The 15,887-nt window shown below is 39.0% G+C and overlaps 1 protein-coding gene across 1 annotated transcript; it reads right to left on the reverse strand.

The window, feature by feature from the left end:
* Positions 1–562: 562 nt before the first annotated feature.
* On the reverse strand, positions 563–13,760 carry LOC142336803 (uncharacterized). Its single transcript, XM_075385730.1, has 4 exons — positions 13,476–13,760; positions 12,408–12,568; positions 10,354–10,620; positions 563–873 (listed from the first exon to the last, which is right to left on the reverse strand). Exons 1-4 carry the CDS (start codon positions 13,483–13,485, stop codon positions 709–711), a joined length of 603 nt encoding a protein of 200 aa, XP_075241845.1. The 5' UTR covers positions 13,486–13,760; the 3' UTR covers positions 563–708.
* Between the last annotated feature and the right edge of the window lie 2,127 nt (positions 13,761–15,887).

A 15,887-nucleotide genomic window follows, 5' to 3' on the forward strand; every position in this document is an offset into this window, starting at 1 on the left:
CCATTTAGATTTAAAAAAATGTACATAAAATCGGATTGTATATTCTTCATGTTTTCTTTGATCATTTTGCGTTTTGATAGAGATTTGAAAAACATTTAAATCTTGCAAGAATATTGAGAATATTGCAAGAATTGAATCTTGCCTAAATACTTTAACTTTCGTTATAGCTCTAGGAAATGATTTATAGACAATACAGACTGTTAGGAGTTATTTGATTCATGAAACATGTCTCATAGTTTCAATCTTGCAAATTTTTTAACAATCTTACAATAAATTTGGAAACGTTGAATCTTCTCGGTCCTAGGGCGCTGATTTTCATTATACTCCTCAGTACAGAGTGAGATTAACACAGAACCCTGCATTACCTATTTGAGGGGTTATAATTTTAGGGAGGGCTGCATTAGGAAATACCCATATTAATTTGAGAAGGCTTTTAATTGAATTTCTGGGTGAAAATTTCTCAAAGCTTTAAAAAATGAATAACTCAATTAACTTGAACTCAATCAGCTTCCGCGTGTCCAATTAACTTCCGAGTTGGCGAGTTTGTTTAAAAAAATCTTAATAAATGCCAAAAAAACTTTAACTATAAACATAGTAAAGAGCAGCTTAGTTCCTACAAAATCATTTTTATCAAAAAATCTTCCCATTTGTAAAGTCCGTTTTACAAATTCCTTGGCGATGTTTGATTTTCATTGCTAACAAGGCCATCTATTTTCTCATCTTCATGTAGAAGATCATAGTAGCGACATTGCATGCGATGAATGTGGCATTGACGAGATAAGTGATTCTTCTGCAGAATCTGTATGAGTTGGAGATGTCTTGTCCCAGGCAGTGCATCGCATACTCACTAGCCTCTGCCGCTTTCTCTTTCACCTGATCGATCACAAAAAATTCACAGAAGTGCGTGAAGTCAACAAGGAAGAAAAATAGGATCTATTCTGTCCCCCCTCCCCCCAGCGTAGTGAGATTATAAATTTTACGTTTGTAACAACCAATAGTTTGTAAGTGGAGGGGGGGGGGGCAGAATAGATCCGAAAAGTATTAAATGGCTGCGTTCCAAAATAATATACGCAACATGGGAACTCAATTTTTACACCAATTGCCGAGGGGGTGGGGTGGGGGCTTCACACCATCAATGAAATTGTCGCAAAACAGTTTTGGTTAATCGCATTCTTACTTAGAGACTTGCAAGGCGTAAGGCTCTGAGAGAACTTAATGCCCTTTGGGCGTTGCCTTTTGTATCTCTTTTTTTAAAGAACAAAAAGTCAAAAACGTGAGATGAAAAATTGGTCAAGAAAAAAGTTGCATCAAAAAACATAGCCGGTAAAATACAATAAACGACTCGAAGTGTCGTCTAATAAAATATCTTTAAACCTAACCTTAAAAAAATCAGAAAACATTAAACACAAAAATCGTTAGTCTAATGAACTGTGAAGTGTTTTAAAAATTGCGCACACAATTTTCTGTGCAATGGGGGGGGGGGGGTAGGTTGGGTGGTTGGGGTGAGAGGTGGGTTGAGGGGATTGGGAGGTTGTTAAATTGGCTCAAAAAATCCCAAATTGACCTTATCTTGAATATTACCAAAGCCAATGCTAAACATTACAAACAGCTATTTTTTAAGTCCAATGTTTAAAAAAAGAAGTCAACAATCAAAAACAGAGTAAATACTCGAAAAGAACGTAGTCGAAAATCAAGCCATGAACAAAGTTGCTTTCTGCTAAAAAAAACATAGCCGGTAGAATACCGGAAACGACTCGAATCGTCGTGGATTATAATCTTTAAGCTAACCTTACCAAAACCAGAACATCAAAATAGACAAGAGAAAAAAACAAAAGTAGTCCAACAAACCACATTAAAGTGTTTTAAAAATGCCGACAACTTTTTAGGTGCGGGGGAGCTAGGTGGGGTGGGTGGGTAGATGGGTTGGGGAGGTGGGTAGTGCTGGGGCTGAAGGGAAGGGGTAGGGGTAGGTGTGTGTGGGGGGGGTGCGGGGCGGTGGGAGAGGAGGTAGGTAGGTGTTGGGGGTAGATAGGTGGTGGGGGGGCAGTCTAGTTTAGATAATTGGGGGTGACTTATAGACTTATATAGGAACAAAAAATCTCAAAATGACCTCTTCACCTTGAACATTACAGCAGTTCCTAATTACTATGCATTACAAACGAAGCTACTGTTAAGGTCCAATGTTCGAAAACAGAATTCAACAACCAAAAACGGTGGTAAATGCTCGAACAGAAAGAAGTCAAAATTCAAGTCATGAACAAACTTGCTTTCTGCTTAAAAAACCTGTATAATCTCAATACTCCTCTTCGAGTCGTAAAAACCGGTAGAATCTCAATACTCTTCTTGGAGCCGTAAAAACCGCAGGACTTTTATATTTGCTACAAACTTCATTTGAGAACAATTAATGGCATCAAAATTTTAGTTTTGATTAGGTAGCACATTATCCAAACTGTCATAAAACTTTCAAAACAATTCAAATATTCAAGTTTTTTCCCTAAAATGACCGGAGTTATTGTTTTAAGCGTTATTTTTTTCTTAAGAGATTCAAGTTGCTTCCCATAAAAAATCCAAATTGAATCTTAAAAATGAAAAAACATTGCTTTATCTTGGAAGAATTTTAGTTAGATTCAAGCAAAATATTTACGTCTTTGTTTACAGCTCCCCTCCCTCCAACATAATGATGAGCTACAAAACCATGTCAAGGTGACAATGGATGTAAGAAAATTTTCAACGAAATGCGATGTATATGTTGAAGTTAATCACGGAATCTGCTGGTAAAAGAGACAGTTTAGGAGGAAAACAGTTTTAGGAGCTGAATGTCCTGACCAAATATTATTTGAGCACATGTCATGGCAATTCTGGCAAAATTACAGCACGTATTTGAGCACATATCTTACAAACTTTAGAAATACTAAATTTCTAGAATTCAGTTCCTTGATCATAACCTCCATATAATTTTTGCTCGTTTTTTACAGAATAATGCCACAGACTTCAGCAAATTTCTTACATTAATTCAACACCTCAAATTTCACTAGATTTCCTTCAATATTTCAACAAATTTTAAACAAAACTTCGCAACACTTTTAAAATTTTTCTTACATAAATTTAGCACTTTAAAGCTCAGCACATTCAGCGCATGCATTTCAAAAATTGACACAATGTCTGCTAATTTGTGATAAATATGGACTTCTAAAATAAGAGCATATGATATCCCCATATTTTTTTCAAAATTCAGCACTTGCTTTGAATAAAGAAAGTGATAAATATGTAAACTAAATGCGGAAAAATATTAAATAGTGTCATGAAAGCGTTGAATATGTAATGTTTGTACTTAGAAATGCGCAAATTACACAGGTAAGTTGTTGAAAATGTGTAATATAATTGTTGGAAAGCAATTCAGCTGAGTAAGAAAGTTCCTAAAAAAATGTGAGATGTGATGATATTACAAAATGTGAAAATGTGCTTATAGCAAAGCGTGCAACTTCAGAAAATCCCTAAGTGTTTATAATTATTAAGCTTGAGATATATAATAGGAAAGACCCAAGTTTTCTAATCGACAGTTTTATACGACAGCTTTAAACAGTGTCAAGGAATGAGATAACAGGCAGGTGGCAAATGAATAACGGCCCAAAAACCATTAGAATCTAAATTTATATCCATAACTAGTCGGTTTGCAAAGCTTAGTATAACATTTTGTGCGGAGCACAGATTATCTTCAGGGTAGGGAGTATATAGCAATGCAAGGTATTGCACCTAACGACGGGAACTATAAAAAAATTTTGAATCCATCCCACTTCAGTGTTCAACTGAATGATACATTGGGTATAGGATTAGGACCCATGCCAACGTACCAAACATTGAATGTATAAAGATGGGCACATACGAAACGCTATAGGATCGTTAAAGGATTTACACATTTTTGGTGACCGAGACAAAAGAAAAAATAGCAACAACCAGCCTACCCAACGCGACAGCAAACAACGCAACTGCCGAACAGGAAAGAATCATTCCAATCGCATGGGCAAAAGCGAAGGTCAGTCGAATATTATTTGACAGGGTTTTCAACGAATTTCAGGAAGCTATTGACGCCTACAACGTGGAGTTTGCTGTGATGATGAGAGCCAGCTTACAGGAAATATGTAGGACTCTGAAGAACACAAACATTTAGTGGCAGAAACAGTAAAAGACCCTTTTAATGTTTGAATTTGTTTCAAGAGCTACAAAACTGTTGCCAAGAAATTGACAGAACACTAAGAAAGCTGATCAGGTTACAGTAACTCTCAGTACACAAATCGATAGGCAGATTTCCGGTGTTGCCTTTTCATCAAAGCAACTCAATAAGCATCAAACAACACATGCAATAAATAAAGAGTTGTCAAACAACAACAGTATACACACTTGACAACACATAAAGGGATGCTTCGAATCCCTATTGTGAAGCATCCGCGGACATATGGGACCAATAATTATTTAGCAAATTAAACAGTTTTTGCCTGGAAATCAACTATTGCAAAAGGGGCTATGACGACCAGCCAAAATGACGGCACAGCAGCAAGCGGTGGACACAAACAATGTTGCAACAGTGGATTCAAACATGCGCCATCTGATCAACATGGATTCCTTGCGGAGATGCAGCACTGACGACTCATTGACAGGTATTTCAAGCAACAACTCTTTGACGACAGGTATTGTATCAATGACAATCCAATTTCTGTTGCACCGGGTTCATTGATGTTGGGGACAGGTATTGCTGGCTACAGAATCAGTTGATATCTTTGTACAAGTATCAGTGGATATCCAATCAAGGTGTTTCAAGCGGCAACGCCATGACAAGAGGTGCACTGGCACCACAAACAAATGATGCCTTGGGGACACGCATCAGTGGAAATCCAATCCTGATTTTTCACGCAGCAATGCGTTGAGGACAACTGTTTTGGCTACACGGTCAATTGATGCCTTGAAGACTTGTATCAATGCAAAACGCTTTACAGACACTTCAGGCGGCAATGCTTTCGAAACAGGTATGCTGAGTGCAGAATTAAGTGATGCTTTGGGTACAGGTATCAGTCAAAATACAATCATAGGTGTCTCAAGTGGCCATGCCTTGATGACGGTTATTTTGTGGTAAAAAATCTAAAAATCAGTTGATGCCTTGTAGAGAACTAATAGTATAAATACTTTTGCAGGTTCGTCAGTTAGCAATATTTTAGGGACAAATATGTCTTTGCATTCATTGGATTCCTTGGAAACAGGTATCAGGAAACCCAGTTACAGTTTCATATATTAATTCCCTTGTGACAGGTATACTGACTAAAGAATCAGGCGGTTCCTTGGAGGCAGGTATCCTTGGTAAACAGGTGTTTCAACCGTCAATGTTTTGGGGAGAGGTTTGCTGGCTTCACATGCAACTGAAGCCTTGAAGACAGGTATCAGTGGAACTTAAGTTACAGCTTCTTCAGTTGGCAATATTTTGAGGAAAGGTATGCTAACACCGTGTTGAGTTAATTCCTGGGGCATACGTATCAGTGGATATCCGGTTACACTATTTGCAGGCGGCAATAACTTACAACTGGGTATGCCTGCTTTACGTCCAAACGACGCTTTTGGGTCGGGTAATTTTGGTAACTCTGTTTCTGGTTTTTCAATTGGTAACATCTCTGATTTAAGCATTCCGGATCCAAGACTGCCAATTGAAGAGCAGAGGAAACTATCCGCTTTTTAAATTGCAGTGGAGACTTTTATTGGGCTGCCCTCAATGAACTGTGCTCTCAATTCGGGAACAAATGTCTTATTGCTAAATTTCTACCGAACAGCTACAACACTATTATCCACCGCCCATTAGAAACCCAATTACCTATGCGGACGTTTCCAACGTTGACAAGTCTTTTGTTCAATTTTCTAACGCTACGGATTTATCACCAATTTGGAATCTAACATATTAAATATTGCAGTGGATCAACTGCCTTTCAGCGATGAATTCAAGTGATGACAGTTTTTACTACACAGATTCGTCCTTACACCAACGCTACTGCATTTCAAAGATTGGATTAGAAACTTATCTAGATCATATCAACAGATAAAACCACTGTATGACAAAACTGAAACGAAGACGTCTTCCTCTGAAATCGGTGCGGAATGATCAAATACCAGTCGGAGAAAACTATGTAGCAAGATCGACTGTTTTTTAAATGGACTACACCCTATTTTTGCGTCTAAAATTTTCAAAAGCTAAGACGTCAGTGAGGGGTGACAATTTGCGCGCGACATAAGCAGATGTTTGATTAGTCTTAACTAAGGTCATCGTTCAGTAGGTTGCATTTGGAAGAACACTCGTCAGAAAAGACCAATCTCAATTGCCTTAGAGACTGTTAATGCTCAAGCAGTTGAACCAGTTTTCATAGAGAACTTAAAAATTGCAGACTACACCGACACAAAACGTTATGACTGGCGAAGTTTGTTATGAAAGAAAAATTAGAGCTTCCTTCCCGCCAAGCGAAGAGTATCTCTATCTATCAAGTATTAGTCTGTCTGACATTGAATTCAATGCAATTTTAGGCCTAAACCAATTCAAATTCATCCGAGCACAAGAGCGCGGACAAAGCTCTACCTCACAACAACGCTACTCTAAGAAATGTATGCTAGGTTGGACGCTAACTGGAATGCCCACATCAAGCACTAATCACATTTTTTTCACATAGAGACTAGAATCGATGCTTCTTTTCGGAGTGTAGAACTTGAGGTCTGACAGGTCTGAATGCCTTTTGTTTAGACAAATTAAAAGCAAACCGTACTTCCACTAGTACAAAGCAAGTTAAACCAAGAAACCGTGACCCTATATCTTAAGTATTTTTTCTTCCAAGGATTGGGTGATGGCGAGAAGAGCCGTGGATAATCGGCAAAAAACGCAATGCAAGTTGTTAAAAGACTTGTCACAAAAAAAGTGCCAGGCGTCTGAAACTGGCCTTTTGGGAAGAAATTGCCTCCTTTTCAAAAAACTCAGCACATACAGAAGAACATTGGACAAAACACTGCATGAATTTCAACAAAACGCAAGTTTTGAAGAAATTTAGATATAGGCTGTCATAGACGACATCAGAAAATAATCCTTGAAGCAAGTTGAACAGGGCAATGAGACCAGCGCACGATGTTTAACACCACAGTGTGGTGTTATCCACTCCAACAAATTGGGAAAATTGAGACTTTTTCAAACGCCGTTGAAAAAATTTACGCCTTACTGGCCAAACGCAGACCAATTATCAGTACTCAAAGAAATCTTATAAAACCTTTATTACATGAACAATCTGGGGCACTCTCTGGAAAACGAGAATCAAACAAAGCAAACTCGAGGCTTAAGAGATGTGCTTCAACTGGGAAAATATACTTTCACAAAATTGTCCTTAAAATCACTAAACGTTAGTCGTGTTATTCCAATTAAACAAAGTCAGCAAGACTTTTTTCTCTGTAAAAATACTAGGCATTTTGTGGCTCCCCCAAAGATGAAATAAGATTCAAAATGCCAAGATTTGGAAAATTTAGTTTTCAAGACATGGAAGAAAAACGTTTACTAAGATTTGCCTCTACTAAAAAGTACAATCCAATATAACAGACTGAACTGTTCATTATAGGAGCAAACTTTTGATACAAGACTCGTGGTGAAATTGACAGAAATGTGATCAACGACTGCCCCCTAAAAAGCACATACTTTTTCAGGTGCATCAACTGCTGCTGCTGATGTGGCTTCTCTACGACTCATAATTGCAGACGGAAAGCATAATTTTATTTTTTTTGTAATTCATTAAAAATTATTGTTTAACCATTGGCCAAGCAAACGAAAGATAAGATGTTAGTTAAATTAGACAAGTTCTCAGATGCCTTCATAAATTTCTAACCGGACTAAAACCACAAGAGTTGTAGTTTTCATATTGTGTTTTCTTTGAAAACATATGAGGGCTCCAAAAGAACAACTTGAGCTTTACTAATTTGATATCGACGCATAAAAGGTGCTTTTCACAGCTTCACAAAGTCAAAGTTTTGACTTGAATTTAAATGTCTGTCTAGAAAACCAAAATTTCGTGGGCAGAAGTCAAACATTCTCTTTCAATCAACCTTCATTGGAGGGAGTGTAGTATCATTCAGCAAGACAAATGGGTTGTGAGATTACTGAAAGTTTTGAAAAGGACTAAAGATGTGTGCCGTGATTCCAACACCAAGATCAATTATTTTGTCTATCTAAAATGTCTGACCTACCACCTACCCCGGGATTGCTTTTCCGTAGTACCCGTGGCCTTTTAAACTGCGGTTTTGCACTTCTTTGGCCCCTCATCTTTGAGATAATGAAAACAGAACCACAGTATTGTTTCGTTTTTGTTTTGTAAATATGGCAGTACAAATTGGTAATAGTAAGACAACTCTATCTACGCTGTTAGCTATCAAACTTTCTTCCCTCGCCAAGGAATAATCCAAAAATGGTAAAATAAAGAAAAAAATTCTCAGAGAAACAAAAATTTACCAAGAGCAAATCTGAAAAGTCATTTTGCCGAGAAAGCAGCCGAAAACAAAATTAAATGGCAGTGCAGTCCACTTTTGTCACCTGCCCTTGGAGGTTTATGGGAAAGAACCGTTAACATCGTTATTCTTTGAAGTTTTGGGTTGCATTGAACCTGGATCTCACACACAAGAGCTCAATAGACTGGTTTGTGAGGCGCAAATCATGCTGACGTCTCGTCCTTTGATGACTTTATCTAATTATGAATCTTTCCCCTTTATGCCCCCAGCTTAGTGGGTACATATTATTTGCACCTCCTAGACGCACGTGCCAAAACTTTACAACAACAACAATTTTATTTGTAATAGCACGTGCTCTGTAATGGGGGGAATAGCGTACTCGAGTGCTCAAACGGAAAAAGTCCCTGGTTTTATGTCGGATGTCAAAACCCTGACACCAAGTCATTTCCTTTTACCTTGCAACTGCAAAAACGACTTGCTCAAAACTCCACTGTTAACAGCAGAGCAAATGAGGAAATGACACAACAAACTGGTGGACGAACTCTGTAAAAGGCTATTTTGAAATGAATATGTGCCTATCCTGAGAGAGAGAGAGAGAGAAAAAATGCCATCAATAATTTCAACCATTAAAAATAAGAAACGTCGTGTGGCTTTTAGAGGAAAGCACGCCGAGGTGTCAATGGTTTTTGGGACGAGTTGTCAAGATCAAGGAGGTTTGTGATTGCAGAGAAGCTTTCATCAAGGGGGAAAGAGAGGTTACTACCTGAAATTGAACTTTGCCAAGCCCAGTCTACTGTGGACTGCATGACATCAACAACATCAACAATAACAAAACCTGCTAATTTACAACCCAAACAGATGATGGTACAAAAGATGAAGAACCGAATTCCAACTTAAATTTGACCGAAATTGATGGCGGAGAATGTTCAGAAAAAGGATTTTTTCACTTTATGTCTCCCCAGTACGTTATGCACCCCATTACAGAGCACGTGTCATTACACAGTAGATCATTGTGTAAAAATATGGCACATGCGGTGGGGGTTCAAAAAAGATGCACCCACTAAACGGGGGGTACAAACGGAAAAAATCCCAGAAATGAGATAATTGGTACGTGGCAAATGAACAAAGACCGAAAATCAATAGAATCTTAATTTATGTTTATAATCAATTGTTTTTCACAGAAGTATAGAATTCTGCGTGGACCACAGAAAGGCATTATGGCAGGCAATATATAGCAATTCGAACTACTGCACCTAACAGCGGGGACTATAAACCACTCCAATTGATCTTCCCTTCAGTGTACCGGGTCTACTCTGTCTCCCCCTTAGTGTTTTTAGACCCCGGTTACAACTTATATGTTGTTATATAGCACGATACTAGGTAAGAAAATAGCACAAGCGCCTAGGGGTCATAGAAGATTTATGTTCACTAAGCTGGTGGGCGAAACAGAACAGATCCAGTGTACCATTGAATGTGCGTATAGGTTTAGGACCCCCCCCCCCCCCCCCCTAGCGTACCAAACATTGAATATATACAGGGGTACATGAAAGCCCTCACCGTATCCATTCCCAGCCTTATAGTATTAGATCCCACTTGTGTTTTGTTACCGTATTTACACATACAGAGAGAGTTCGAAAGCTTCAGGATCTTTCATAGAACGAAGAAGAAAATAAGGATCTATTCTGTTTCCCCCCAGTGTTTTTTATGACCCCCAGTTACAAATTACATGTTGTTATATAGCACGTTACTATGTAAGAAAATAGCACGTGTGCCTGGGGGTCATAAAAGATTTATGCTCACAAAGCGGGGGGGGGGCGAAACAGAATAGATCCGAAAATAATGCTTTACCTCTGCTGGCATTTCTACGGGCGGAGTGCTCCTGTCCTGACATCTTCTGGAAGACTGTTTGAGTGCCGGAAGTATAAGTAGATTCATCATTCCCATTCCCATGGCTATGAACGGAGCACCACAGAGCAACATCTGACCCGGAGTGCAGCCAGAGGCTGGACAGATTCCCCCCACAAACACTTTGTACACGATTCGGGCTCCAGTGCTTGTTACTTGCATAAACCCCAGCATTCTTTGACAAACTAATTCGTACTTTGCACACATACCCTGAAATTTAAATCAAAAGTTAACATAGACGGTAAATTGCCGGAAAATAGCCGCCGTTGAAGCGCTTGACGCACAATGGGATTGCTATAGAAAAAGAAAAAAAATTGAGAGATAGAAATTGACAGAATTTTTGGACTTTTTCCGTTTGTGCCCCCCTCCCCCGCAGTACTTTCTGCTCCCCCATTTACAAAGCACGTGTCATTGCAAGGCAAATCATTATGTAAGAATTTGGCAGTGCGTGGGGGGGGGGTGCAAATAACATGCATCCACTAAGCTGGGGGGAGGGGGGGGCTGCACAAACGCAAAAGATCCGAAATTTTCTAAGTGTCAAAGTGTTCTTATTTGGTTTGTAAATTCTGCATATTCGGTTAGATTCCAAAATACACTTAATTCAGCTTCTAAACTGAACGCTATCAAGTTAATAGTAATGCCAGCTAGCAATCGCTTTAATGAACATTGATAACCTAATGACTGGGCTCTATATGCTTATCCTATTTCTTTTGATTTTGCGCTTTTGACATTGGCCGTATTCACTACAATTGAAACACTCACGTGCTCATTTTTAAAAAGCCGAAAGTCTGCAATGCTAGAAGTTAAAATGCCAGAAGGTGCTACTTAGCCAGAAGTTGAATTTCGTTGACTTTCGTCATTTTAAAACGTTCGTGTTTCGTGGTTAAGTAATGGTTAAGTGACTCTGCAGAAGTCACTTCGGAATTCTGACTTAATATCTAGAAACGCTTCGCGATTCTCGATGAACGCCAGAAGTTCTCAGTGACTTCAAGCAGTCACTTAACCATTACTACGCAATTGAATGCGTGAAAGAATCTAAAATCAAGCGTGACTCCTACAAAACGAAAAACGTGATCAAAGTGTAAAGCGAATTTTTAGAGAAAGGAGAGCGCCTAAATAGTAGCCGCTGAGAGGCTGACGGCGGCTATTAATCATTTTTATAAGAGTAGACTGTGTAATGGGGTGTCCCGCCTTTTCACCCCTATTCATTTAACCCCCTATCATTTAACCCCGATTTATTCACCCCTGTATCATTTAACCCCTCTATCTTTTAACCCCTCTATCATTTCACCCCGATTTTAATCTTTCTATAAAATAAGGATAATTAAATTAGCAATATAATCATTTGGCCATGCCTCGCGGGCCATGGCCATGCCTCAGCGGCCCGTGGGACTTGATATGAAACTATCACAACCGAACGTGGGATTAATTTATCCACTTAATTATGACAAAACATGCCTTTAATGTCGACTGCTAATTGGCGGGATGAAATGATAGAGGGGTGAAATGATAGAGGGGTTAAATGATAGAGGGTTTAAAAAATCGGGGTTAAATGATAGGGGGTTAAATGAATAGGGGTGAAAAGAAGTAGAACCGTGTAATGGGGTATCTAGATCAATTCTGGGGTCAATCACATTATACACCCCCCCCCCCCACCCGACACACACACGCACACACACACCACACAAATTTGTAGCTCCCGATTATATGGTATGTGGGGGTGGGGGGAGGGGAGGAGGGAGGGTATTATGAAAACTAAGCTAGTGGTTGGGGAGGGTGGCTATAATAGGACAGACACCGATTCTGAAACCGTTCTTTCCAATTAACGCTCTCCAATTAAGGGGGAATTTGGACCCCCTATTGCCGTTCTTATTCCTTAATAGGTGGTATTGGGGGGGGGGGGGGTAGAGGCATAATAGCGCGTGGAAGCATACTAGCATGAAAAAACCCCAGCAACCAAAAAAGTGTGTCGATGACACACACATATCCATACTTACCCTTAGTTTGGGTGGTCCACAGTGTTTTCCACAGCAGAGATAGTCCATGATGAGTACACCCATTGTCACTCCAGTGGGCACAGTGTTGCACATCTTAACCCAACAGGGCGCACAGCAACCCCCTCTTTTGCCATTACCACCATTCAACGAGTCATTGTAACCTGTAGCAAAATTTTCATGCGGCTCTTTAGGTGATTTGAGGTCACCCATTGAAAAGCAGGTCACCCAGTGTGCCCAGGTTGAGGTCCCAGACCAAAAGTTCATATGTCCAGACCGTCCCAGACAAAACATGTCTATGTCCAGACCACCCCAGACGGAACGTACCTACGTCCAGACATTCGTGCGTTCATCGTGTCTTCAAAAGACTCTTATCCAGATTTTTGTGCATTCAAAATAGGGGTCTTTCCCATTATAGCCCCCCATAAAATTACAGCCCCCCATTATGGTATAGTTACCATGATGGGGGGGGGGGCTATAGGTTACATGCCCACTAAGCTGGGGGGGGGGGCTATAATGGGAAACACCCCAAAATAGCCTATGTCCAGACTTTCGTGCGTTCCAAACCATAAATCGTGCGACTTATTGTTGGCATTAAAACATGGGGGGGGGGGGAGGGGAACAGAATAGATACAAATTTATTTTGCCTTAGCCATCGCTTGCGAATTTCTTTTAAACTGCAGAAAAAGACAATTTATACAATCTTTCGCTATTTTCTCCATGTATTAAGATCTGAAAAATCAGTTTTATAGACAGTACTTGCGGTTCGCCCTTCAAAATTTCTACGAAATTTGCAAAAATCAGTGAAATCTAAATAGGAAAGCAAATAACGATTATAAAATCGATCAAATTTGCTTATGACGGATTTTTAGGTATGCTGCATTGATTTGCTTCCCCATGAAACGAGAGGGAAAAGTTAAAATGGTTGAATGATTATAAAAGCTATATAGCCCCTATTAAATTATGTTCACGATAATGGGGGTTGGGGTAGGGGGAGGGGGAGGTTATAAGTTATTTGACCAGAGCTGGAGCTGGAGGCTTTAAAATGGAAGATCCTAATATTTTACATACCATTTGCCATCTTTGCTAATGTAACCACTACAGTGCGTGTGGATGTAAATTCCGACAATTCGCCTTAAATTTTGTTTGCCTTTTATTTCATTCGTTTCTCTTTCCGTGACTGATCTAATTCTTTCCCTTTTTACAAATAATAGAAAGAATTAACAAATTTGAGCGAATGAAAATCTTGTCGTGGCAGTTTTTCAAAGTGAGGTTGACTTCCTGTTGACAATACGATGGCTCTCTTTATAAACTGGATTTCGAATGAAAATGGAAAAATGAGTTTGACTTCTCCGCAAATGACAAAATAATTGACTTCCGATTGTCTCTCACTGTCAAATTGCAAATTGGCGGGTATTTGACAACAAAGTACCTTTGAATCCCAAGTCGGATCCGAATGGTTATCTTGCAAGATTTTGCCAGAATCTGGCAGAATCTTGCAAGACGATACATCGTCCTTGCAAGAATTTCTGCCAGAATCTTGCAAGATCTTGCAAGATAACCATTTTTTGCAAGAATCTTGCAAGATAGCCATTCGTTTGCCAGAATCTTGCAAGATAGCCATTCGTTTTGCAAGAATCTTGCAAGATAGCCGTTCGCAAAAAAAAACTTCCTTACACTTAAAAAGACCTCTTACACTTCGAAAGAAAACGCTAAAACGGTCGCAATATTTGAATGTACACATATTTTGCGCATCGACAAAAAAAAGCGAAAGACAATTATTAAAAAAAACATCAGAAAAGTATTAATCTAAGCATCAAGAAAGCAGTCCTTCTATCTTCGCTGATCTTCATTTTTTTTACATTTTTCCTTCTCATTTTTCTTCTTTTTTCTTGATTTTCTGATTTCTTGGCCAAACTCTTGTGTTGAAGATGGGTTGTAGATGGATTGAAGATGGGTTGCAGATGAGTCCTGCTATAAGATGAGTTTAACAAGGATTGGAAGGTCGAGAAATGTGACCATTTGCGATTTTTGGCAAGTACCTATTTTATCAGTGAAAAACGTTATGTTATCGCGCCAAAAGCACATCAATTTCGACAAAAAGTCAATTCAGCGACATTTTAGACATACATGGTTGATCTCATCAATTTGTTTAATCATTGTTTGAGGTCTTTGGTTTTTTGCAAGAATCTTGCAAGATAACCATTTTTTGCAAGATTCTTGCAAGATCTTGCAAGATAACCATTTGGTCTCGGCTGGGGATACACTATAGTAATATGTGTTTGGATTTCTCCTTCGACCAACCCCCCCCCAAAAAAAAAAACAATGCAGGGCCGACGTCATATACCCTTGGAAATAAAGTTGCATGTTTTCAAATCTTTAGCCCTCTCTCATCTGTCATTCAATGGAATTTTCGGATCTTTTCCGTTTATGCCCCCACGCTTATTGGGGTATATTGTTTGCACCCCCAGACGCACGTGCCTTACTTTTACATGATAAATTATTGTGTAATGACATAAGCTGACATAAGCTCTGTAAGTGTGAGTGCCTAACGCACTGGGGGGGGGGGGGGAACGGAAAAAATCCGAGGTTTCATACAAACGTTGGCGGCAAAGAATATAAAGCGTATAAATCGAAAGATTAGATGGGGCATAAAAGCGTGGGATTTTTTTCCGTTTGTGCCTTCCAGCTTTTTGGCTGCATATTATTTGCACCCCAGGCGCACGTGCTATAATTTTACATTGTGATTTATGATGTAATGGCCCCTGCTCCGTAATTGGGGGTGCATAAGGTACGGGGGGACTTAAACAAAAAAGACCCAAACTGTGTTATATGCATCGTAATCATGATTATTGCCGTGATATTCTCCTCAAATCGTATTCCTTACCAGTTGAATCAATTATTTCAGAATTTAGTCTGGTGAACTTGACACAGACTTAAGTCAGTGGAGTACATCAGAAAATTTCACATCAAAATGTGCAAACCACCTGCAATCAGAGCAGAAGAAAACGACAAAAAAGCAGATATTAGGAACGCAAAAGCATGCTAAGCATAATGAAAAAACCTTTAGTTGTAGAGCATAAAAAAGTGGAATAAGTTTCCTTTTGATGTAAAAGCGAAGGGAAAAATAATTTTCAAATAAACTTTAACAGACATTTTTCAATGTCACCATGAAAATATACCACTAGAAAGACGATTAGCGTCATATAATTTTTATTTTTATATATAACGAACAGCTTAATGATTACTATCAATCAGTAAGCAAACCATTATTAGAATAGTGTGTAATTTTGATTCTTTCGATAAAGATTTTTGATTATTCTGAGGGCAGGTAAACTTTAAACTCTCGGTTATGTTGTTGATTTATACGTTTGAGAAAAATAGGATCAATTCTGTTCGCGTCTTAGAGGTGGAGCTGAGGGCATCTACTTGGCATCTATCTTTTTTTGGCCTCCCGGCCATTTATAAACCCCACCCAGGAAG

This window comes from Convolutriloba macropyga, chromosome 3 (genome assembly GCF_964194025.1).
Source record: "Convolutriloba macropyga chromosome 3, txConMacr16.3, whole genome shotgun sequence".
Classification (NCBI taxonomy): Eukaryota; Metazoa; Xenacoelomorpha; order Acoela; family Convolutidae; genus Convolutriloba; species Convolutriloba macropyga.